The 25,256-nt window shown below is 40.8% G+C and overlaps 1 protein-coding gene across 1 annotated transcript in view; it reads left to right on the forward strand.

Annotated features, from left to right (window-relative positions):
- ALCAM (activated leukocyte cell adhesion molecule) overlaps positions 1 to 25,256 on the forward strand; it is a 117,620-nt gene that overhangs the window by 70,324 nt on the left and 22,040 nt on the right. The window contains exons 2-8 of the mRNA XM_075168511.1: positions 9,250 to 9,350; positions 12,008 to 12,227; positions 16,325 to 16,389; positions 16,821 to 16,908; positions 17,759 to 17,941; positions 22,265 to 22,392; positions 24,124 to 24,253. Coding sequence (XP_075024612.1) covers positions 9,250 to 9,350; positions 12,008 to 12,227; positions 16,325 to 16,389; positions 16,821 to 16,908; positions 17,759 to 17,941; positions 22,265 to 22,392; positions 24,124 to 24,253 — 915 coding nt within the window. The remainder of the gene's footprint in view (positions 1 to 9,249; positions 9,351 to 12,007; positions 12,228 to 16,324; positions 16,390 to 16,820; positions 16,909 to 17,758; positions 17,942 to 22,264; positions 22,393 to 24,123; positions 24,254 to 25,256) is intronic.

Genomic DNA, 25,256 nt, shown 5'->3' on the forward strand with positions numbered 1-25,256 from the left:
TGTGATTGCCCCTTCCCAGAAACAGCAGTTGACCAGGTAGGATGCAGTGACCACCTCCTTGTCATCTTGTGGTTGCTTCTTCTTGTTGGTTTAATCCTGCGCAGGCTGATGGGAAGAGGTTAATGGCTGTGGTAGGAAGGGAGCCCAAGTGTCTCACCCTGTGAGAAACAGCCTGTTTGCTTCCAGGCACCCCTGGAAGGAGCCAGCAGGTTTGGGCCTCCTTTGCCATCTTTACTCCAGTGCCACCACGATTGCAGCCCCATTTCCCAGCTTCACTCTCGCCGCAGTGAAGCAGCAGCACGCGCAAAGGGAAGGGTGGAAATGGCAAAAGTTCAGCCTCGTTTTTCGGAAGGTCTTCTCCCTTGATGCATTGCCAACTTGCCATTGACTTAAAATCTAGGATGGCAGGGCAATATACTCTTGCTTAGAGTACCAAAACAAAATCTCTTATAGTTCTGATATGAAAAACATATGCTCTTTAGCCTTTTATTCAGCATTTATGTATAAATTATGTGGGTTTTTTTCACTATTAGCCTGTGGGGTATATTGATCCACACTGCCAATATCCCATTATGAAAAAGCAAGAGGGCCAGCTCTTTTTTTAGTATGCTATTGACTTTTTTTAAAAAAGGACAAAAGGATTCATAGGAAAATATAATAGGGGATTTTAGATAATTATTTTTGAGTTACAGGTTTTATTTGACTTAATAGAAACTTTCAAGTCCCTTTAAGCTATTGGATACACAGCAGCATTGCTGACTAGCATAACAAGAAGACAAAAAACAATTGGAGTAGTTTCAGCAAACGGAAAAGTGCTTTGGAAGGGCAACTGAGAAGCCTAACAGAAGTATGCTGCAGGAGCAGCCAGAGACTGCTCCCTCAGAAAGAGGGAGAGGTTTCACCAAGCTACAAAGGCTTTGTTGATCCCGTTTTGCCTAATTAGGTATACCCTTTAAAGTTGAAACTCATTGCAGTATTGACTCAGAAACTGTTTTCCCACATTTGCTGCTCATCTCTTGGCAGATAGTTTGTATCATCAAACTTTAGTAAGCTACAACTCGCTTCCCTGACAGATGTGCTGGACCATTTGTAAAAAGTCACACCATATGTTTGTAACTATTTTAATAAATTATTTTAAATTTTCCAGTATGTTTTAAAAAAAAATTAATCGTAGTTCCTTTAATCACGGCTACATCTTGAACAGAAGTATTTATAAGTAGGTATGTTGGCCATCTTATCTCTTCCTCTGAATTATGAGAACTATCCTAAGCAATGTTTTGTAAAAATTTGCATCAAAGTAAACGACCAACAGTGGCCTTTCAGCTGCAGCATCAACTGTAGGAAAGATAGCTTTTTTCCCACTGTACAGTGCTCATAAAAAACACAACTGGGTTTTCTGATGCTGACCACAACTTGCCAATGTTGAACATGCCTTTTGACGTGGTTCCATCCAGATCTTGTGGAAACATGGTCTCTGCTAGCCTTATACTAATTCACGCAGTTTTAAGATGTTTTTTCCCTAAGTCCTATTTGTAAATATTTGTGTTTTTTCCTCCTTACAGCAACATCAGTAAATATGTAACTTCTTAAAACCTGTAAGATTTGCTCAAAGGACTTGAAAATTTAAACCTGCAAATCAACCTGCAAAACAAATCTGACTGGTTTAGGATTAGCACCGAATCCAGAAATAGAGTTACGCAATTCGGAGCCAAAAGCTAGGGTTTCCGTAAAACAGTGTGATTAGAAGGCCATTGAAATCACAGGTGATGTTTTGGGGTGGTGGTTTGTGGAAAGAAGCTTAGGACTTTCCCTTTGAAAGGAAAATTTTGCTATAACAAAGCCCATGCAGTACAAAGGCACTGGTGGCTTTCATGGGTTTTCCTTCCAGTTCTTTAGTAGATTTTGGAGCCTTCCTGATTTAAAAGGGACCGGATTAAGAGCAGAGATGCGCTTACTGCTGCCAAGCAAACCAGAGCTTTGCTGGTCCCATTTCAGAGCTATTGGTCTTAGCAGTTTCCTTTGTCTTCTTGGAGCTGGGCGTTGGAACAGAGGCTGAGATGGGAAGGTAGGAAGGTTGATGTGCTGACACCAGTAATTCATTTTGCGGTAGCATTTTGCATCAGTTACTGAGCTTTGAACTGCTTATTTGGTCTCAAGCTTTGCAGAAGTTAATGCTAGGAACAGCTTTTTTATGTAGTTTGAAAGCTTTGCTGACTTGGAAAGCAATATCTTTTACTTTAAGTGACAACGATAATGCATTTAATGATGGACATTCAAATTTTAAAGGAGTATGACTGTTCAAGTTTCTTTTGCATACCTATCAAAAATCCTAGAAAATTTTGATGACTATGATTACTGTCATGATTATTGCTCTATATATAACATTTGAAGTTCCTAAGCTGACAAAAGGTTATTAGTCATCGTTATTTAGATGCAATCTACGTGTTTTGGTACATTCAGACTGAAGAAACTTTTCTTCTGTATGTTCTCCAGTGTACTCCTTTAGCAGTGATGATGATAGAAAATGTTCAGAGAAGTGCTCAGTGTGAACCTCCCTAGGGTAAAGCTTACAGTAATGATAACCCCTGTAAATTACGCACTGTAGCATCTACTACAAAACCATCTGCTCTTAGATGCTCTAAGACCTCTGCCTTGCAGATTGAAATTTCTCTCAACCTTTTCAAAAGCTTGTGCTAAAATCGTTCCAAATCAAGCTACAAGCAAAGCTTACAGGAAGGGAGCGTACAGATGCGAAAGCTATGTTGTGGGGGAAAATAGCCCCCAAAATACTGAAACAGCTGGATGTCTTGAAATCTTAGAAGAGAAATAGCCTTCAGTGAAATAAACACCGTTGGGTAGTCTGGTTTGTGAACAGGCATTCGGCACCCAGAGTTTTATTTGGTCATGTTGTAGGAGTTTGAAGACTGTGGTTAAAGTGCTCCGTGGGATTTTGGACTTAAACTCATGGAGGTCCCAGCATTGAGTTCACACTTAGGGTTATGTAGAAAGCCAAGCTATATGCATGTGTAGCAAAACTGTGCATCCCATGCAGTGCACGACTGGCTGATCTATAGAGCAAAACGCCAGTGAGAAGCATGCATTGACCTCCATCCTCTAGACCAGAGGTGGAGGAGGGGGCTGAGGGTTTCTTTATTGATAAAGTGATAGAGCCTGTGCAGCCTTGGTCAGATGGGACAGGTCGTCTCAGCTAGTTTCTAATTATAGCTCATTGCTTTGTACTGATAAGGAAAACACTTGTTTTATATGGAATTAGGAGTAGGAGCATATTAGTTGTTAGTGTTCATAGGAGAGGGGATTTCTGAAGTGCTGACGTGTTTCAGGATTTTTTCCTCATTCATAAGGAAAAACTCTGCGTTTTAAACAAGCACAATTCTTGTAGGGTGGTGATAGCTGAATTCTGCTGGCATTTAATGCCTGCTCTCTGGTGTTTTCAGTATCTCTTTAGCTTTAAATACCCTGCCTGTTTCCTGATACATACTGCCTGATGCCTTGATGTTGCTGGGTGCCAAGCCCCATCTCCCTAATCTACCTGAGTACTTGCCAAAATCAATGTTAAGCACCTACGTGCTCCTGGTTGTGTGGGTTTGGCTACTTGTGTCTTTGGAGTTAAGTAGGTGTTTCTTTGACCAGCTTTTTAAAAGGAACTCAATATCTTCCAGAGTCGCAACCATGGTTTGGGTTGGGTCTTACCAAAAAAAAAAAACCACCAACCCCGAATGTGCATTCCCATTCAGTTACTTCTCATCTTCAAAAAGCTCAAGTTAGCAGTGATGATTCCAAAGGGTAATTGCTGTCCGTTGCATCAGTACTTATAAGATGATAAAGAATTTTTTTCCTTTGGTGTTAAAATTGCCTGCGCTTTAATATTATTCAGGGTTTAAAACTCATTGAAGGAATACTGTGATAAAGTGTAAGAAACCCTTCAGCAAGTTCTGTTATGTTGTTTTACAAGTGTATGTTACATTAAATACTGTTGGATATGTTTATCTGCAGTTAGTTTCCCTCTTGGATAATATTGATCATTCTCTTGTAACTAGTAGTCCTTTTGAAGTCCTAGTCACCCATGTGTGGATTTGTTTCACTATTTAAACAGGTAGAGATAAGAAACAATATACTGTTTATATAACCTGTATCAACTAACATATCCACAAGCACACACTCTTGTTTTTAATCATACTTGTACGATGAAGATAATCAATGTTTGAATTTTCTTGGAAGTGTTTGCCCCGCTTCCCTATTTTGATGCCCAGCATATGAAACAAGGAATGATCGTAGCCACCAAACTGAAATGGGGGCTGTCATATGCATGAATTTTGATAATACAAGCCTTTTTTTTTGCTTGCTTTAATCAGTCTTTTGACATCCTGAAGTGTATCTTGTGTTTTCTGTGCTGTATCAGGAGATTAATGACCAAGAGCACGTCTGTGTGAGCTGTGCGTGAGAGTGCCTGTTGTAACTCATGTAGAGAGGCTTGTTTTCAGTAGAGCGAGCTGGATCACAAGGACGAGCTTGTTGAAAAAATGGCACCTGGGCCTATTGTTTTTGTGAAATGCTGACGTTTCCTGGCTGGTACCTAAATGGATGCTCAAGAGGACCTGTGTGTACGCCTATATAGCTGAAATCCCTTTAGGAAGTGGTGGGGAGGGCAGAAAGAAAAATCCTTCTGTTGCTACTTCAGAGCTGGTAACAAGCAACTTAATAAAATATTTTTTCATTACACAGCTTTTTAGCCTCCCACAACCTATTACATACATGCTAATCTGGGCTACCTGAAGATAAGATGGAAGGGCCAAAGCCTCAAGTAAAGATTTGGAGTGCCAAACCTAACTTACAGTTTCCGAAGTAGGTGCTAAATAGACATAATAGCTCTTGGGTTTGGACACTTCCATTCCAGAAGCTGCTAATTGACCTCCCCTGCCTGCTGCTGATGATGATTGCAGCAAAGAACCATAGTGGCCAACGTGTCCTGCTGTTCTCTGGTAATGAGACCTTGCTCTTTGGGTCCAGAAAATGTAATAGAAAGCATCGTTGCGGAACCTATTGGGGCAGGAGCATCATCAGTAAAACAATAGGTGCAAAAGGAAAATATAGGACATTTTTGTAGATGTAAAACATAATTTAAATCGGTGAACTCCAGGGTATTGAGGGAGGCTCAGCTGCCTGGTTTTCCATTGCCTTAGTAACTGGAAGTAAGTTGTGCTGTGAGGCAGCCGAGCAAGCCGGTGAAGATGAGTTTTGGGCAGTACCTCTGCTGGTCATAGTTTTCAGATACATAGTCTCCAGTGGATCTTGCATCTAAAGGGTCTGAACAGCCCTTGGTCTCTTTTACATTTGTCACAAAAACATTGCTCTTAAGCACTTGAAAAGGTGTTTGTGCAAGAAAAATATTGAAATATTCAAAGTATTTCAAATGGAAGGTAGAGGTGGAAAACATGGCTACTTTCCACACCCTTCCTACAGCTTTTGTTGTTTCCTTGGAAAAACATCAGCATCCTGATTTTTAGATATTCACCTTCTATCCATTCCTCTTATATGACTCTGTTCATTCAAAAAGAATAATTAGTTTAAATTATGACCTGCATCATATACTTTTGGTGAGGATCTAAAATAACAACAGGCACCTCCTCTGCCTTTAAGCCAGTTAGTCAGTTTTTTTGTTTTGTCACCCAAAGATGTGGGTACGGTTTGGTTCTTTCCCTGTGATACACAGGGAAAGAGAGGGGGGATGAAGAAGGGTGCCAGTTAACACTGCCATGGGGGTGTGGAAAGTACTGTAATTAACGGCATCAACAGTAAATGCCATCTCAATTTAGCAGTGTCCTGCTGGGATCTTTCTGAGTCGTAATACCTCCTGATGCTGCTGCTTTCTTCCCATGATCGAGCCTATGTGGAAAGGTTTAATCTGGTTCAGAGTTTCTTCAGCACTGGATCAAAGAGGGGGAACTGAGCTAAACCTCAGCCTGCTCAAACCTGTATGTAAAGACATGGAAGGAAAGTGAGCTGGATTAACCTGGTATGTAGGTGTAATTCATAGCTAGTTCAAGTAGAGCTTCTCCCGGCATGCATGGGATGAGATCCTGCCTCTGAATTAGTGTTGTTAATTAACAGCGCTGGCTCAGTTTTAGAAGGCAACAACTGAAAATCATACAGGGGAGCTGGCTGACCTCTTAAGGAGCTCCAGAAGGGTGCATCAGAAATACAGCAAGGCAGGGCGTGATGTCTGATGACTTCTTGCGGTGTTATTCCCTACAGTTGCTTTTGTGCTCTCCTGCAGTTAATGAGGTACGAGGGCCCTAAACTGTCATGTAGTTAAGCAATCATTTTCTTCTATTTTCTTTTTCATCCCACCATTTTACAAATATATCTAGTAGCAACAGAGAGAGGAATTTCCAAATTTGTTGAGGTGCTTTTTCTTAAATATATAGGTTTGCAAAGTTGTTTTGCGGAGATTACTGCAGTTTCTGCAGTGAAAGTTTGCAGTTATTCAACTAGTTTGCACTCCTTAAATGTCCTAGATTTGTTGCTACAGAAGTGGAAGGAGAAAATTTTACAGCATGACCTCCTGTGTTCTTGTAAGGACCGTTTCTTTGTATTTAAAGTAAAACCTATGTCCTTCTGGTTCGGTGTTAACAAATTCCTAGAAAACTGTATGATTTTAGTTTAGGCAGAATTTACGGCAAGACATGATTTGGGGGGCGTTGTCCATCTTGAGGAATGCCTTTCAGATGAAAGTTCTTCTAAAATCAGAGGCCAGTCTTTCTCTTTATCAGGCCATTCATCAGTTACCTGCTCCGAAGGCTAAATGTAAATCCTTTCCAGGAACAGTTTCATTCGCACACCTGAGGCTGTGTGTCTAGTCTTTGGTAGCGTATACTTGTTACTTTAGCAACTTGCAGGTGTTAAGCGGGTGTCTAGGAGAGAACAACATTACAGATCCCACAGGGTCATTTTGTTTTCCCCTAATGAGAAGGAATATCTCCTAGCAGGAGGAGCAGTTTCTGTTTTTCTGTGTGATGCAAAATACCATTACAGAATTTAAATTACTGAATGACGCTTGTCTGGAATTACTAACTGAATATATATTTGCAAGTCTCTTGTCATTTTGTGCCCGTGGGAGAGAGGAACCAAAAACGACTGTTTTTTCTAGCTCTAGCAGAAATGAAAACTGGGATCAAACTTGCAAAGCCAAAGTTGTGCTGTCCCCCTCCTGGAGATCAGAATGAGGATGAGTGCAAGAGAGGGCCAAGGGAAAAATTTGTTCCAGCTTTGAATTTTACTTCCATTTATAGTTCGATTTCATAAAACATCGGTCCTATTTCCATAAAATTGAAGTTAGCCGATTTCTTCAACGAAAATTTTGTTTCATTTTCAGAGCTTGCACTTACTCAGCACCATCTAGTGGACCGACTGCTATTGTCATTTAGAAAACAGCTGGTCTGCGTAAACCATACAGCAAGTTAGAGCGTACAGTCCTTGTAGTGTGAATGATGTACCTAAAGTGTGGTTGTGACTAAGTATATAACAGAATCAGAAGAAGATTAGCAGTTGTTTAGTTGAAAAGGAGCGGTGTGAAGGGAAGAAAGTTTAAGATACGTGCGGGTAGCGGTGCCTGTTATCTCCTGCGTTCCTTCAGTCCATTGAGCTCCAGCCTGCTCGCCTGCTTCGCTGCCTTACCATGCGATGCTGTCTGGGTTGTAAGCGTCTCTTAAGGCAGGATTTTGGAATACTGTTTCTTTGTGCAGTACCTCACAGCACAAATCACAGCCTCATTGTCACTGTGATACAAACGATAAATATGAGCTGGTGCTACCAGTGAGCTCTGAAGTCCTCACCTGAGAAAAATGCTCTAGAGTCTTTCTAATTTAAATTGTAGGCGAGGAATTCAGTGTTTAGCTCTTTGAAAATGCATGATTTTGTTTAAAGAAACAAAACCTCCCTATAGAGTGCACACGAGCAGAAAGCAAGAGAATTGTCAGGTCGTCCCAGTGGCTGTCTCAGAACTTGGGAAAAGATAAGGGGCCTGCGGCTCCGGACTTTTGGGGGTGCATGGGAACAGGTTTGCTTTTTCCAGCTCTAGCAAGAAGGGCTGAATCTCTGGAAAAACGAATGTCTCTAGAAGCCTGGGTGTTTCTGTGGCCCTGGCTATATCACCAGCATCCTACTGCTCTCTCTTGGATAAGGTTTCTTTGGCAGCAAGCCTTTGATTTGGTAGCTCCAGTTGCAAATGAAGGGAGAGCAAAGGGGGACATCCTGAGTCTCTGGGCAGAAGAACCTGACAGAAGCCGCAGACGTGTGGGTGAGAGCAGGCAGCCAGTGCACTTGCTCAGTGACACTGGGCAAGCACCAGAGGCAAAACCTCCCTCCAGTGTAAGGAGCAGCAGGCATCACCGAGAGCAGGGGCAACTACGGAAAATAGGCGCAAAGCAAAGTTGCATTATAGCAAATGCACCAAGTTGTAACATCTTCCCCTTCAAACTTCTTTGCGTTTTAACATTACGTCACTTTAGGGTCTGTTGGTTTTTTTCAATTCACGTGTTTTGGACAATGAAAATAAGTGGGTCAGTTTTGTTCTGTAAATTTGTATGCATTAGCACGATAACATTGTGCTGAGGTTTTCAAAAAAGCTATTCTTAAATAATTCATAGAAGGATTTAACTTCATTTTTCCAAAATCTAAATGTGCAGGCTAGTTTGTTTCCCAGTTTTAAGGGAACCCAGCACTTAAATAGCACACTCTTTCTTTCTTTTCTAAGCTTTTATGTAGTGCAGCAGTCAGAATATCACTTGTCTGCTGGCCTTCTCACAATGCTGCGTTGCAACATAAGCTCTCCAGGCAGAAGTGGCTGGTTTTTCAGATGAAGAAAATAAAGGTTTAGGGATTTTCCTTTTCAAGTTTTAAGTTTGATAGCTGTGGAAACTGATGGTAGTGTGCATGTTCATCCAGTTGAGCGGGTGCAATCCTGTTTGAAAATCCACTTGGCTCCCACTGACTGCAGCAGAAAACATGGGTCTGAATGTTTAAGTATGTCATAATGTTTAAGTAAACAAATTTAGAGACAGGAATCCTGTTTTGTCAGAGATTTGGGGATAAATCCTACATGCTGGAAAATACGCATTTCCAAAGGATGTGGCTTTGCTTTTGTGATAGCTGTGAACCAAACATTAGCTAGCATATGGGAATTCAAGAAAACGCTTAAAATTGTTTCCTCTCTTTCTGTTTTTCCTCTAGCTCTGGGATTGTACACAGTAAATGCAGTATATGGAGATACTATTACTATGCCTTGTCGTCTAGAAGTACCAGATGGTCTTATGTTTGGAAAATGGAAATATGTAAGTATAGCTTACTTTTACATTCATTAGAGCTGGTATAAGATGATGAGTATTTTTTGTGTGTGAGACTACAAGACTCCAATTGATAGGATTTCTGCCTCCGATACGAAGACATTCATTCCTGTGTTTGTAAGACTGCAAGATTCCAATCTGCGTAATTTCTGCCAAGCATAGATTAGAGGTTTGAGGAATTAATCTCATTGTTCAAGAGAAATAATTATTCGGGAGTTCTCTGCCAACCTGTATTAGGGATCTGGCGTGTTACCCAGTGGCGTCTCACTCGCTTGACAGAGCCATAGTTGTACATTTGAATGTTTTTGAAGCGGGCTGCCTGAAGCAGGGCGTGCTTCATCCCCGGGAAAGCACTGTCCCCGGCTCTGGTTGATCTGACAGTCACTCAATACTGTTTCATGCTTCAGTGTGTTTAATGCACAGCGAAGAAGAGGGCTGAGCTGACCTTAGCAGAGTTGCTGGTGGTTTCACTCTGCCACTTCTGGCACGTGGAGAACAGAGGCAAAAATGCCAGTGCTCTCCTGGTTGTCTCGCTCAGCCTGCAGTAGGAACACGGCAGGATGCGCTTCTCCTGTATGCGATCGGTATCCAGGGCCAAAAGGAGAATAAGCATATGAAAGTCAGATGAAACCTGGAAGCATACGTGGAAGAAACCGCCAGGATACCAAATCTCTTTTGCTTCTCAGACTGACATCAGGACAACTGTTTTTCCTGCTGTGGTGAAGTTCATCTAAATCTCCTCTCGTGCTCAAACCAAAATGCTACCAGCAATAACAGGTGATGTTTACTCTGACAGTGGATTTAAAATTACATAGTTCTCTCTCTCTCTTTTTAAATGGCATCCACCTCCCTATTTTACAGCAGACTGGTCTGCCACTGGGGGTGTTTCATAATCCCCCCCTGGCTCCTTCCCTTGGATCTGGAAGTTTGCAGCTTTTGCAGTCCTCATCCACTCAAGAATTCCTGCTCCACAAACATGTTTTGGGAAATTAAGTCAGAAGTCTGTGGAGGACCTTTCCCTAAAAGGGACGGTGAAATTGTTTCATATAAGCATTCAGAAGATGCAGGGCCTACATTTTGCAATGTGCTTTTTAGTCTGCTGACTTCTCTTGGGAAGAAGTCCATCTGAAGATGCAAGGCTATTTTGAGAAAAAGAAATGCATTATCTCTTTCCAGTGCTTTTGGATTGCTCATCTCGGACAAGTACCAAGCAGCAAATGGAGACGTTATAGCTTCTCCTAAATGGAAAGGGACATGAAACCTAACGTGCAGAAAAGCCCATCCAATTGCTCTTGTATGAAATTGTTGACACAGCCCACACAACCAAGTGAAAGTGACACCCATTCTCCCAGGGCAGCTCCCAGCATGGTGACACTTGTTTTTAGCAGGGGGAAGCCCGGGGGCACTGGGAGACTTGCACCGTGGCAGGAGCAGGTGTTGCTCCCTTCAGCATCTACCTGTGCGTGCTCACGTGCTGGGTAAGCATATGGAGTTAAGAGCTCGTTTGCACTTGACAGGCAACTTTGCGTGTATCGAGTCAAGACAAAGCTTTATTTCCTGTGTGACAGACGTCTAGAGTAATCCGAGAGTTAAAAGCAGGAGGGGGAGAAAGACTATACGGGAATTTAAACTTCACATTAGCTGTTGCCTCCTGCTCCCTGCCCGGCTCTGACACTACTCGTCTCTTGTCACAGCATCATCATGCTTTTGTGGGCTCTGCAGTCAAGCTGAGGTATTGTGCTGGAAACACTACTCGCATCAGTGCTGCAAGGTGCACGGGATAAAAGGGAATGAAAACCTCCTCCAGCCCCCAGCACAATACTGAATGTAATGGAGCCAACCTTTTACCTCACTTTATTTAAAGGCAGACAGTGTCTGTCCCTGCTTGGGAGCGGGGAATGAAATCCTGCAGAACTCAGCCTGTAACTTTGTCTCTCATAAAAATAAATTCTTGATATGGTAGGTTTGTGCAAAGCTGTCAACTTCGTATTCCTTCTTAGGATGGCAATTGCATACTTAGTATAAGGAGGATGTCTAGAAAATGGTATTTTGCAGATTTGCCTGAGATGCATAAATAACAATATTTGATTGTATGTATATTCCCATGCCACAAGCTCTTGGGTCCTTTAAAAACAAAGGAAAAAAAAAAAAAACACTAAAAACTAATTTAGAATAAAATAGGCAGTTATGCCTGATTAAATCCTGCATTTGGAATGAAGTCTGAATATCCCAGACAAACAATATGAATATGTAAAACAACCATGAAAAAAGGGAAACTGAAGCTTTTGAGCCTAGCTCACGAATGCTTCTATTTCAAATACTTTTTAATACACACAGAGGCAGGTGGTGGTGCCAGAACCACCAGCCTTCATCAGAGAAAGTCCTATGCTATGCTGAGATTGAGCCAAAGGATTGAAATTATTTCTACTGATTATATTCTCAATGTGTACCACAGCAGTCTTAAACTACCTCTCGTATTATACTTGAACAATTTCTTGTTTATACAGCAGAAATTAATCAGGAAAAAAGCCATCTGGTGTAGTTTTCAGATTTTTTTAAATTATGGGCTTGTACCAATTGCAAATCTTCAGGCACTTTTAAATGAGTGTTTATGCAAAATAGAGGTGTTTATCCTTTTATTATAGGAAATGCCAAATGGATCTCCAGTATTTATTGCCTTCAGATCATCAACAAAAAAAAATGTACAGTATGATGATGTACCAGACTACAAAGACAGGTTGAGTCTCTCAGAAAACTATACATTATCCATCAAGAATGCAAGAATCAGTGATGAAAAGAGATTTGTATGTATGCTAGTTACAGAAGATGATGTTTCCGAAGAGCCAACGATAGTCAAAGTCTTCAGTAAGTAAATCTAGTTGTTACTACCGTTAACATTCATCAGCATCTGAATCGTAAATTATGGAAACTTTTGTTTAAGGGAAAAATTAAAACCAAGAAAGTAAGTTTGGCTGAGTAAATTACTAAGACTAGCAAATTTCTGCAGCTTTCAAAAATGTAATCTACTGGTGGCATTTATATAACAGGACTGCCTGCACTTGCGGTTTATTCATGATAAGTGCTGGCTCAAAGAGAATTTTAGGCTTTGATAATGACTCACTTATGTGATGTCATTTGGCCTTGGAAATGAAAAATGTAAAATTAGCACTGATTATTTTCCATTTGTTCTCCGAGCAAATTTTTCTGCAGGAGGGAAGCATTAACTGTGTGCGGTCTGCAGGATTAGATCAGTGGAGAGGTTTAAACCAGCTCCGAGCAGCTAGTATGCAACGGCATGAACTGTGAGTGAGCAAGCGAGAGGCTGGAAAACGAGTTGCTAGCCCCAAATGCTTATTTTGTACCCTGCTGAACTATCAGGAGAAAGACTGGTCTGCAGTTCTGTTTTAGAGCACACCAAAGTTTATTAGCGTTTGATATTGCTACAAACCGATTGCAAGGCTGAATCCACAGTGCGAACCCCAGTGCTCTGAGGCGCAGTCCTGCTCTGAGCTTGCGCAAGAGCGTGGGCAAGCCTGGCCTCTTCCCGGTGCTGATCCAGAGCAGACGTAATCCCTCAAGCCCTGACTCAGCTTGCGGAGGCGTCCGTTACTCCTTTTTAGGGGCGCAGGTCTGCTGAGGCTAAGGTTAGCGTTTGTAAATGCAGTGGATATCTTCCTCAGCTTCATGTTTTTATATGGCTTTTTGTGGTCTTTGTTGCTCTTCACATGCAGATTTACACAGTCAAAGTAAGTCTCTGTTGTGGGAACGTGTTGCTTGCAGGGATGGGCAGTTTCAAACGGATCACACTTCTGCTTGAAAAACATGAATTCGTGTTTTGGAAGGGCACCCTTGCTCTTCTCTCAGGGAGAAGGTGTCAGGGAGTCGTCAGTGGTGTCCAGGCAGAAGTTTGTCAGTGGCATAAATGAGTTTGAAGCTAGATTAGGAGTCAACTGTAATTCTTTTCCCTCGTTTCACTTTCAATTTGACTGCAAGAACAATCGAATTGGTGACAACAGGGAAGAGTGTGCTCAGAGCATGCATAGTAAACACAGCACTTCCAAGGAAATGATAAAGAATTATCATGTTTACTTATCACACAGCAGTAAATATGTAGATGAGACAGTGGTATATGGTGAAACGAAATGCTAACTGCTTGAATTACTGTGTTCTGTACTAAATATTAACACAATGCTAACTCAGCCATGGAGCACAGCTTGTATGTTTTGTTGTATGCATTAATACTAATAGAGAAAGCTTCTATTTCCTAAGGAAGATAAGAATAGAGGATGCCACGCATGTAATATGGCCGACTTAGCACTGCAAGAAAAAATTACCTTTGCAGTTTTTCATTTTCAGTTCACAACTTTATTTAGGGTTCTCTTAACATTTCTTTGCGCTTAACTTCCTTGAGTCTGGTTTTTGGGGTTTCATTTTTTGTTGTTGCTTGGTTGCTCACTTGTTCTAATTACGAAAGAGTTAAGAGTAGCCTGCAAGCTTCATTTATTTAACCAGTGGAGTTTCTAGCTCACAGGTATACAGCGAGGCTGCAGCAGTGTGAACCCTCATAAACCAAAAGTCTTGTGTACCTGAAACTCAGCTGCATCCCAGAAGTCGTGACTGAAGCTGGGTTTCACTGGAGCTTGTCACGTCCTTAGCTGTGCTACCTGATTAACTCAGAACTAACGAGCTGAAATGGCTCATTGCACAGGTACCACCTGCTAGTCTCACTTGCTGGACTACTCAAACAAGCTCTACCAGCTTTCCAGATGGATCCTGTCAGCATCTTTTTTCTGGAATTAAATGGCCAGTTTCCAAAGCAGAGCAGCCCAGCGGACAGGAGCTGCTGTCCTGCTACACCGATGCTTGGCTTTTGCAGGCAGTGAGCTCTTTTCCCCCTTATTATAGGGCCTATATAGAGTTGCAAAGTACTCTGGCAAGCTCTTAAGCCGAGAGATAAGCAGTGTGCTGAAGTTGCAAACCCACCGAAGTGGGCTCTGCTGTTACCAAGTTTAAAATTTCTTCTCGCTTCAGATGCTGAGCTAGTAAATGCCAAATAAGTCTTTTATAGTGAATTACCTTGGTGGACGTGCTGCGGCTGTGGGGATCTGGCAGCAGGCATTTCCTTTCGGAGGCTGCTCAGAGAGCAGGTGGTGGCCTCTCAACTGGAGCATCTGCTCGGTCACCAGAGCACTCAAAGCAGGGAGAGCCCTTCAGGGGCCACGGAGCAGGAGGTCCTCCCCTTCCCTCGGTAGGAGCCTTGCAGGGGGACGGGGGGGAGTCCAAAGCACAGAGCAGGTCTTCCCGAACTGCTCCTGGGGGAAATGAGAAATGAAAGGAAGCAAAGCTGAGGTGGGGGAAGGTGGTGTGGTTTGTGGTTTGATCAAATGGTGACTGTGACAGGCAGCCAACTATGCCTGTTTATGGGATCCGAAAATCTGAACCAGAAGGCCTATTAATAGTCTTGTAAAACCTGATTTGCTTGAACTGACATGAAAATGCTTTGTCCTTGACACGTTCTTACAGAAAATAGGTTAACCTTTTTCCTTTAAAACTAACAAAAGAGAAATAAACATGTATATATATTTTTTAAAAAAAAAATCTTTCTTAACCCTTTGCAGAAATTCTGATGGTCTTGGTGTATAGCTCTGACTGTTTTGTTTGTTTTTTGGTTTTTTGCCACAAGCAAAGTTGTTTGAAAACGTCAAATGAATAGCTTCTTTTATTGCCTTTCATTTCCCTTTTCTGCTGTTGTTCCATCCTGGCGTGGTCTTCCAAGCGAAGAATATCTATGCATTTGTGTGCACACAAACGCATGCACACACATGCATGCACACGCACACAGAGCGAATGGATTATTGTGGAAACATGTAGGCTCGCTATCTTTGCGACAGCAGGAGCAATACACCTGCACATTAGTAACTTCATCAGTGTGCTGAGATTTTGGCAAGATGGTGTGAAGTTCACTTTGGGCTGGGGTTACTGACATACATACATTATTTCAGAAGGAGCTTGATTTGGGAAAAAGGTTCTGTAAGCTGCCATGGTTAAGGATGTTTCAGTCTGTAAAAGTGTATAATGTGTAGTCTTATTTAAGCAGTATAGCTACGGTGCAGAGGCTTTCTTCGACTATATAAACATTGATTTATTTTTTTCCCCTCACTCTTCCCGTCTTCTTTTAAAATTGTGGGGAAAACTGTCTCTTTTGGACATAAAAATTTGCATTCCGGGCTTCAGGCCAAACTATTTTAACAGACAAGTTATATAGTCTCTAGAAAGTAGTTTTTTATGATGGGAACACTGATAGATCCTCCACTTTGGCAAGCTAAGAGGTCCATCTACCATAATAAAAGTAAATAAGAAGACATACTGGCACTGAAGAAAAAGTTTATTTTTTTTAAGAGAGTCATAACTAACTCAGAATCAGTTATTACACCTATAAGTAATTACACCTATCTCTATCATCTAAATTTGTTAAATATAACAATTCCAGTTAGGAAAAATAAACATTAGAATAATGATTAAGTTGAATTTGTTCCTTTATAACGTGACAGCTACAGTAATATCCACAGTAAAGCTGCTTTTCTGTTGCTATAGTTTCTGTACCACTAGTTCCTTCTCCAGCATGTGTATCATATAAATCAGATAGATCAGATCAGGTTCTCTCCTCCCAGGTGCTGAACTAGTCTGCCTGGCTAAAATATATATTGCCAGAATGCATGGAATTCATAATGGAAAGTATGACACGTTTTAAGGTGATGTTTTTTGCTTTTCAATCCATTTGCTAATATTGAGGTAGAAGTATCTCGCTTTTTCGTCTTCTAATGGCAAAGTGTAGGTAAGACTATACCAGGCCAGATTGTTCTATTTAGTCTCAAAGATCATGTATCTTTTAGTAACTTTCTGTTTTTCAAACAGCTGTTTGTGCTCCCTTCACTAGTACTTTTATCCTGTTTGTGTTTTAGAACAACCCTCTCAACCAGAAATCTTGCATCAAGCAGACTTCTTGGAAACAGAGAAGCTACAAATGGTAAGAGCAGCATTCTCCCTCAAAGTTATGTGCCTGACGGCTGCCTGAAGTCCCTTTACGGTCAAGACGGAGAAAGGTGATGGACTGAGGCTCAGAGAGGGTGCGTGTGCGTGCGTTTGTACGTGCACACCTGCCTGTGAGAGATCGTGGTCTATAGCCAGGCTGAGCACAGAGTCGTTCGCTTGCCACTACTGTATTAGCCCTGCCTGATTCTGCAAGCAAGGGCCATCCTGGTCTTAGACCCATCACCAAACCCTCTTCCAATTGTACCTAAGCCTCACTGATGGGATTTGTCCTATTTAAGAAAAATGGTTGGGCTTAAGCATTTTTAAACTTTCTAGAAATTTTTACCCAAAGCAGCATAAGCGAAAATAGAATTATATTAAAGCATAGTGGAGAAAAACAGCGGATAATTCCTATCTGTTTTGCAGCTTGGGGAGTGCGTCGCACGAGATAGTTATCCCGAAGGCAATGTTACGTGGTACAAAAATGGGAGAGTTTTGCAGCCCATGGAAGAAGGTACGTTTCAATAATGGCCAATGTCCCTGAGTCCACAGAGAGGTGCATGTGTGAAGAGCTGTGCTTGTAAGAGTTGCTCTGCTTTAGTCTAACGTATTGTTCCTTTGAGGAAGACTACTCACATGGAAAGATGAAACTGGAAGGACACCCAAGCTACACCTTATAATATCTCTCATTCAGTTCCAGTTTTAAAACCATATCATGGGGCAGAGGGTTGTCTTTGTTAATGCTATTGGAAAGTTTTCTGAGCCTATGTTGCTAGTAGAAACCTGTATCTAATATCCAACTTCTTATAAGGTATTAACTGTCTCAATTTCTCACCTGTTCAATATTGTGTTTTAGACCGTGTAGATCACTGTCTCCTTATACAGGTATTTACTCTCCAGGATATTTAGGAAGAACATTTTTTTTCCCCCCCCTCCCTTTCAACTTTGATTTTGACAGGCTGATCAGACCACAATATTTTACCTTCCAGAAAATAGAGAATGCTTACAAAATTAAGTGATAAATGTGATCCTAAAAATTGTTTTTGCCAGCATTTTTGAGGCCTTGTTTCTGGCTTACAAAGTAAGCTGATATTTATATTAAAAAACCCGACCAGTTTGCAATTAGTTTTTTGTTTTGTTTTGATTTTAAATGTACAGTATGTTAGGGGTCTGTTGTTGATAAAACGTTCCTGGTATATGTCAGTGGCAATACTGAAGGAAAACTGTTTGTACTCTCTCTCGGGTAATTTGTCATGTTGCTTGCGTGTTTGCAGCCTGATAACAAATACAGAGCAGGCAACAAAATGTAGGAAAAAGGTTGCAAATCCTGTCTGTGTGACACTGAAACAGTATTTCCTTTTCAGTTGTGGTCATAAATTTGCAGAAGATTGTGGACAAATCAACTGGACTCTTCACCATGACATCATCTCTTCAGTACATGCCAACAAAGGAAGATGCAAATGCCAAGTTTTCTTGTATTGTGACATATTATGGACCATCTGGCCAGAAAACAATAGAGTCTGAACCAGTTGTCTTCGATGTTCACTGTAAGTTATTAAAAAACGTCTATTGCTGTACAAAGTCTACCTCGTGGGGAAAAAGCAAAATCAGAGACAGTTTACAAAATTACAGAGACATTGCTGCTTGGCTGTTGAGACGGTTTCTTCAAAGTTTGTTTGTAGCAAGAAGGTCCGAGTACAGTGTCTGTGTAATTTTTACTTATCTTCAGATTTACCTGAGAATTCTTTCTTTCTAACAGTAGAATATTGAATATCAAGATTGCATTGACAAGAGGAAAGTGGTATCCACAAAAAGTTACAGTGAAATGGGCTTTTCAGAACTTTAACAGAAGTTAGAGTGGTTGATTAGAGTGACTGTCTGTGCCCCCTGAAGAAAATTAATAAGGCACTGGATTTCTCCAGCTAGCAGGTGTGCTCCATTGCCTTGAAAACGAAAGCTACAGGCTTGAAGTGGCAGGGTATGTTCTACCTAGATGAGTAGTTGCTTCTCCTTCACAGGTAAAGTTTGTTTAGCAGCAGAGTAGGGGATCAGTTTTGACCTTGGTCAAATCAAATCAAACCTTAGAGCAGTTGCTCCTTGTTTTCACCTAGAGAAGCTGGAGTAAATTAAGGCCTTATTTTCACCAGCTGTTTCTCCAGAATGACAACCAGCAGAACTAATGGAGGAGAAAACCTCTGGGACAGTAACCATTATCCTTGGAAATAACATAGAGATCTCAAGCCTGCAGACACCTATCCCCTCACTTTAAAGCAAGAGGGTTTTTTTTAGTTTTTGGTTTTGCTTTAAAGTTGGGTACCAAATTTCACTGGGGTTTTTTTCTGTCATCTGTGGAGCCCCATGACCGTGAATAACTCCTACTGTGAATGGCAGATTTCACAGTAGTGTCACAGAAGTGTAACGACCAGAAAGCACTTGTTGCTGTTACTTGCCAAAAGATGCTCTGCTGTCCGCATTTCCCCACTTTCATGCATTAGGCTACTTCACCTGTTGAGGATGAGGCTCTTGCAGATTTCTGTGACACTACGTGCACTTGCAATTAAGAACTACCCAACATGAAGGAAAAAGAAGGCTGCACAGCACTGTAGAATAGTCACTGCACCAGATATCACGTGCACTCCGTATTAAAGATTTAATGTTTGCTAGACTAGCTCTTTTAATCCTGGTCTAGTAACACACAATTTAATTAAGGTAGTTCTTCCTCCAGAGATGGGCAGTATCATTGTATGGCTAATCAGCCAACAGTGGGAGGCAGGCACACCCTTCAGTACGCCTTCAGTACTGAAGAGGCCTCAAGTATCAACTTTGGCTTTAGAGTATGGGGTTACCCAATTTCCTTTCTGAGTATTTTCATTTTCTGTAACTTCAATTCCTTACTCTGCTCAAATGCATCTCCAAATGAATTTTTGAAACTATTAATAGACGTCCAAAGCTTCAACAGATGGACTTCTTGACTGATGTTAGTTGATGATAATGACATCTCTGATTTGTTTTTGGTTTTTAATTTGGTTCAGTGATCCTAATTAGTTTCTTTCTAATAAATGTGATTTTTTTATGAGTCAAATGTAATGCAGATTAAAAAAATGGCAGACTCCAACTCTAAGAAATGGAAGTCTTTCTTTCAGCCTTTTTTTTTCAGATGGGCTGTCAAAACTATCATGTTTTGCATCTCTGAAACAAGTAGAAAAAAATCATTAAGGAGACCTGCTGTTCATTCTGGTATCTAGTGAGATTCCTTGCGACTTACCCATTTATCATAAAGAAATGGGGAGAGCATGCTTAGAACTATGCCTGCACAAGATTTTTTTAAAGACCTGTTCAGTCAGGATTTAAGAAATGTTTTACTGGTTTTTTTAGCTCTGGGTTAGTGCAGTTTCTAGTTCTCAAGTGTTTAATAGCTAATTGTCATCCTGGAAGCAGCCAGCTGCTGTAACGTAGTGTAAGAAGAAGAGTGAATTAGCTCCTGCCGAGCTGGGTGCTGGTTGGAAATGGATAACTCAGCTCAGCTGGGAGTAGTTATCAGTACTTACCTGTGGGCTCTGGTTTGCAGCTGTAGCAAGCAAGCTACCGAAAGTAACATGAGTAATGCAAGAGAACTCCTGGAGCTGGATGGTTAGATAGTATCTCAGATATCTAAATTATCTAGACTCCAGTTGTGTTGGGCTCTGCTCAGCATTAATCAGTGTAAAAAAGATAATGTTTGTCAGGAAAACTTTCCAATCATGCCCTGTTGCTAAGCGTCTGTCTTGTTATGGATAAATTCCTTTACATAACAGATTAGACTCAAAGACACCTTGTACTCATGCTGCTTCCAGCACTGATTGGTATTTTTCTTGAAATTACACAGAATTATGTCAGTTGTGGCCGTGGCGAGTCTGGGATAGCAGCATTCATTTACTAAATAACTGCCTTTTGGTGCTGGCTCCCAGAATTTTGCTCTTGCAGAAAGCAGATACAAAGTCTCAGGTTTCCAAAAACACAAGGTAAGATGGGCCAAGCCAGGGATATGTGCCACGGAGAGGCAAGATATACCTTCACCAGGCTACTTCTGTCTGTTAGTGAAAGCAGGGGAGCACATTACTCATGCTAAGCAGCACTGAGCATTGCATTGAACACTGTGTCTTCCAGTCATCAGGTTGTGTCTTCCTGAGAATGGTGACCTGTTCAGCTTAGAGAACAATTTAATTAGTCATTTGCTATTTACTTCTGTAGATCTATTTTTCTTTTCCAGTTTAGAGAATGAAATTAAAAATTTTCTCCTGGTTGATTGCAGTAGATAGAAGGGTAAGATATTCCTACAGGAAAGTCTGGTGGTTTGCAAGAGTGTCATTCTTGTTTAATTGTGTCCATTTTTAACCAAGTTCAACTCATCTGTGTGGGAAAACTTGGGAACTTCCAAATTAAAGTCCTAACGTCTTTCTCATTATAATTCATCCCTTTTCAGTCTTGAGAAAAGCCTGAACAATTTCAGGGTATATCTAGACATCCTTCATGAAAACTTTTTCACATTTGTTCACCTTCACATAAACTTGACGGAGGGAGAGACAAGCTCCTGCAGCAGGCTAGCTCACCAGACAGCCCCTGAAACTGGGTTTTTTGGCCCAGCAGCCACCAAGAGGCGTGCATGTGATTCCTGGCCGGCTACTTCATCGCGTCTGTTCTATTCCACACCAGCAGAGATGCTGGACTTCCCTTTCCTAAGCAGGCAAAGTTGCACTTCAGGTCTGAAGGTGTTGAGCTGGAAGCTGTTTGGACGTGGAAGGGAGCCGAGGCTATTGCATCTGAAGGAGGGAGGATGTGGCTTGTTGAAGCCCGGTACCACCACTCCTATGAGGAGTGAGAAGTCATGTTAGGGCTCTCAGTCATCGAGAGGCCACAGCAGAATGCAGCTCCTGTTATTGAGAAATCCCATAGCAGAAGACAGACATGATGAATGCCTTAAGGGTCGGAAGGGCTGTAGAGCACACACTTCACTAAACACCCAAAAATCAACTGTCAGGCAAGGCTTTCTCTGCTGTGTAGAATTTTTTAGTGTCTGATAAGGAGCACTGTACTGTCTTAATGCAAGACTGGCATCTTTGGTAGAATTTTATTTATTCATTGAAATTAAAACAGTGAGACTTATCTGCCCATATTATTTCCTTTAATTTTGTTCATTTTACTTTGGTTTTGAAAAATTATATTTAGGCTTCTGCTTAGAAAGAATAGTCTTTGCCTTAAAAAAATTACCAAAGTAAAATGTAAGTTATAGTTCAACTTCACTGAACATGACAGAAGTATGTTACGTTTACAGTTCTGTTGACTATGTTAAGGGTCCTATTATGTTCACCAAATTCATCTTTCTGAAAGCCTGTAGTGATCAGCATATAGAATAGGCTGAACAGAGTCGCTTGGTTCATATTTCTTTCTTTTTAATGCAAGAAGGCTATTATCTAGTACTAACGCAAGGCGTTGAGAGCGTCAGTTGTTTTTCTGATTGCTGCAGTCCTCCAAACAGCGAGCTTCACAGAGGACAAGTTAATCCCTCATAATGAAATCACACCATGAAACTCTTCATACTGATCAGGGTTTTTTTCTTTTAAGCATGCGATATGGTTGTAATCATTGCTGTTTCAGTTGCATGTATTTTGGTGAAGAAGAATGAATTTTGTATCATATGGCTTCTTCGCACTTACTTCATTTGCAAAAATATAGAAAGTGTGATTAACTTCAGCTCTTTTATAAAAAGATCTACACATGCAAATACCTGCTTGATGATAAAATGGCATACTCTTCGGCCATGAATATCGTAGGTATAATGTCACTGTCTGGTTTTTTGCAGAAGCTATTAAATGTGTACATTATTTTCACAGATCCAACAGAGAAGGTGACTATTCAAGTGCTGTCACGTAGTGGTACCATTAAAGAAGGCGATAACATCACTCTGAAGTGCTCAGGAAATGGCAACCCTCCTCCACAGGAGTTCCTGTTTTACATTCCAGTAAGTCCTGTCTCGCTGTCACTGCATAGTGAAATATTCTGTATCATCCCTTTCTACAGACATTGCTATGTGTCAGTGTATACGTGATTTTATAACAAATGAAGGAAGGAATTCCATGCGACTAAAACTGATGATAGACATTGGCCCTTACATCAGACTCTCTGAAAATGCCTCACCTGAGTTGGCAAAAAATTTTGAAAGAACCTCTCCTTCCCCCCACCCCGCCCAAAGTTCTTTTGGGGTTTGGAGCTACTAAAAATTGTTAGGCTTCATTTCCCAACATCAGATATTTTGATAAGAAGCAGTTTTGACAAAAGGGGTTTAGCACCTCGAATAAAATCACCTCACCTGTTGTCATAACAGCCAAAGATCCAGCAATTAAAGTACAGGAAATTAATTCAGCTTTTTTTGGACTTTCACAGATGAATCTTCATGCAATGTCTTTTAATTAATTAGTTGTTTGGTGGCGTCACAACACCTGGGCGACAGCACAGGAGAAAGTGTAGGACAAATCTGCCAAATGTATAAGGTGCAAATTGCAAAATATAAAGGCTTTGGTTCCATTAATCTTCTTAGTATTGGTGAGATCCACAGACAGATGTGGCTTTATAGTCTGAGATTCCTAGTTCTGTTTCTCTCTCTCCTATTTTATATCCCTTTTTTTGTTCCTGCTGCAGTAGTAAGCAGAGCTGATCTTGAGAGAGGCCAAAAGCAGTGGCCTGCTTTCAGGTATTTCTAAAACTGCATGTCACCCTTTGAACATAATCTTCATCTACTTTGGACTCCTGGCATGTTTGAATTGCTGAAGAGCAGCAAGGGAAACTAGGAACTGAAGTCCTCTTATCTCAGAACAGCCATTTAGGTTCAGTGAGTCACCCTAGGAACTCACTATATGCCAGGGAGAAGATCTCTCCTTGCTCCAGGATCACAGTGAGTGAGCTAAACACCCCAGTTTGTCTTGTCTTCAGTTTCCCTGCTACCTGATAATACTAGTCCTTTCTCTCAAGGAGAGCTGGAATTGGTGGTTTCTTTGCAAGACTTAGGAGTGTCGTGGCAACCCTGGTAAATCTCTTTCTGGATTCAGAGATACGAATTAGGGTTTCATTCTGGGCTTGTTTCAAAGCTGATCTAAGTCAGTCAGTTGTAATCAGGTGGAAACTGGGGAACTGGACAGCCAGAAAGCAAGACCTTCTAGCTAATTCAAAACACCAGTTTCTGTAGGTAATTGCATCTAAGTCAGTGTATACCCTTACAGGCTTCATACCGTGATACGGGTAGAGCAAAGTTTGCCTGTACTGTTTAAAAATGTCTAATGCAGCACACTTCATTTCATGATTTTTCCTAAACTGAATATATCATTTCAAATACAGATTTAGAAACACAACTTGTTTTGCTGTTGTGATTTCTCTAACGCTCTTATTTGTAGACTGTTTCAGTCTTTTGCTTTCTTCCCATTTTCTTTCTGCTAAACTTTCAGATTTTGTATTTTAATGTCCCCTTAAAATAAGTAGTCATTAAAGAGTAAGCTTTTAATTGTAGGTGTTTTCTAAAACTATGCTGTCATGCAGGAAATAAACCTTAACGTTATTAGTAGGCAACTACACTTCAATGATGCTGTGTCTATACGTATTTTGGAGTATTTCAGGATGCTTATAATAACAATAAAACTCAACAGAAATGAATGTTTTTAGCCTGCCCATATACAATAAATGTTTTGTTTTCCATCCACAGGGAGAAGCAGAAGGTATAAGAAGCTCAGATACTTACATAATGACAGATGTGAGACGAAATGCAACAGGAGAATACAAGTGCTCTCTGACTGACAAAAGCATGATGGACTCAACCACCATCACTGTGCACTGTAAGTCATTGCATTTTGCGCTCCTAGTTAGGATACAAACCAATCTTGCACCTTCTGGGATGGTGTCTCTCTGCTTAACTGGACTAATCTACCTAAGTAAACCTACAGGAGAACTGAATGATGTATTTGGTTTAAAGGAGTGTCACGTCATTTCTTTTTACTTTTTCTTATGTATTTCTGTTTGAAAACCTTAACTTTCTCAATTCATTGGCTTAGATACAGATTCAATTTATAACCTTTGTATAGTATATGATATTCTTGCACTGTCACATACAGTGAAAATTCTGGTATTTTATGTTTCACTCATGTGGACATATATATGGAGAATTACTCTGCTCCAGCTGTGCCTTAGAATGTACTCAGACACACAAACTGGCCCACAGTGGTATCACTGAAGGTCGTTCTTCATAGCCAAATTCACATTAGTCTAATATCCTTTCATTCTTATCTCAATGAGGTTAACATGTAAGGAGTCTAGAGAAGAGACTTAGGAATTCACGTAGGACAAGTTGGTTTTTTCACTTTTCCCAGAACCATGAGAACTACAGAGCTCAGTAAAGTTTCTGTAGCTGGATAAATACTACAGTATTTACTCACACTTTATCAGCACCACTTTAAAAGCAGCCATTGAACTGGCTGAACCATTGAAGCAACGGTTGCTTTTCAATGGTTGCTTTTAATCTCTTTATGTGAGCAAACAAGAGCAGGAACTCAAACTTTGCTATACTATCACAGGCTGTGAAATGAGACCCAGTCCAATGGTACTAGGTTTCCCTTACAAACATTGATGGTCTGTAGCCTTCCTGGTAGCATAAATACCTTTAATAGTTTACAAGTTCAGAGGGACATGATGGATAATGAAGTTTAAAGGCTTCCAGAGTAGTTATACTACGTAAAAAGAAACTTGATGTTTGTATACTTGGTTTGGTTTTGTTTTGGTTTGGTTTTTTGTGGAATAATTACATTATTCCATTTAATGAATATTTTGCATTTAATAAGGTCA

This window comes from Calonectris borealis, chromosome 1, assembly GCF_964195595.1.
Source record: "Calonectris borealis chromosome 1, bCalBor7.hap1.2, whole genome shotgun sequence".
In the NCBI taxonomy this organism is placed as follows: domain Eukaryota; kingdom Metazoa; phylum Chordata; class Aves; order Procellariiformes; family Procellariidae; genus Calonectris; species Calonectris borealis.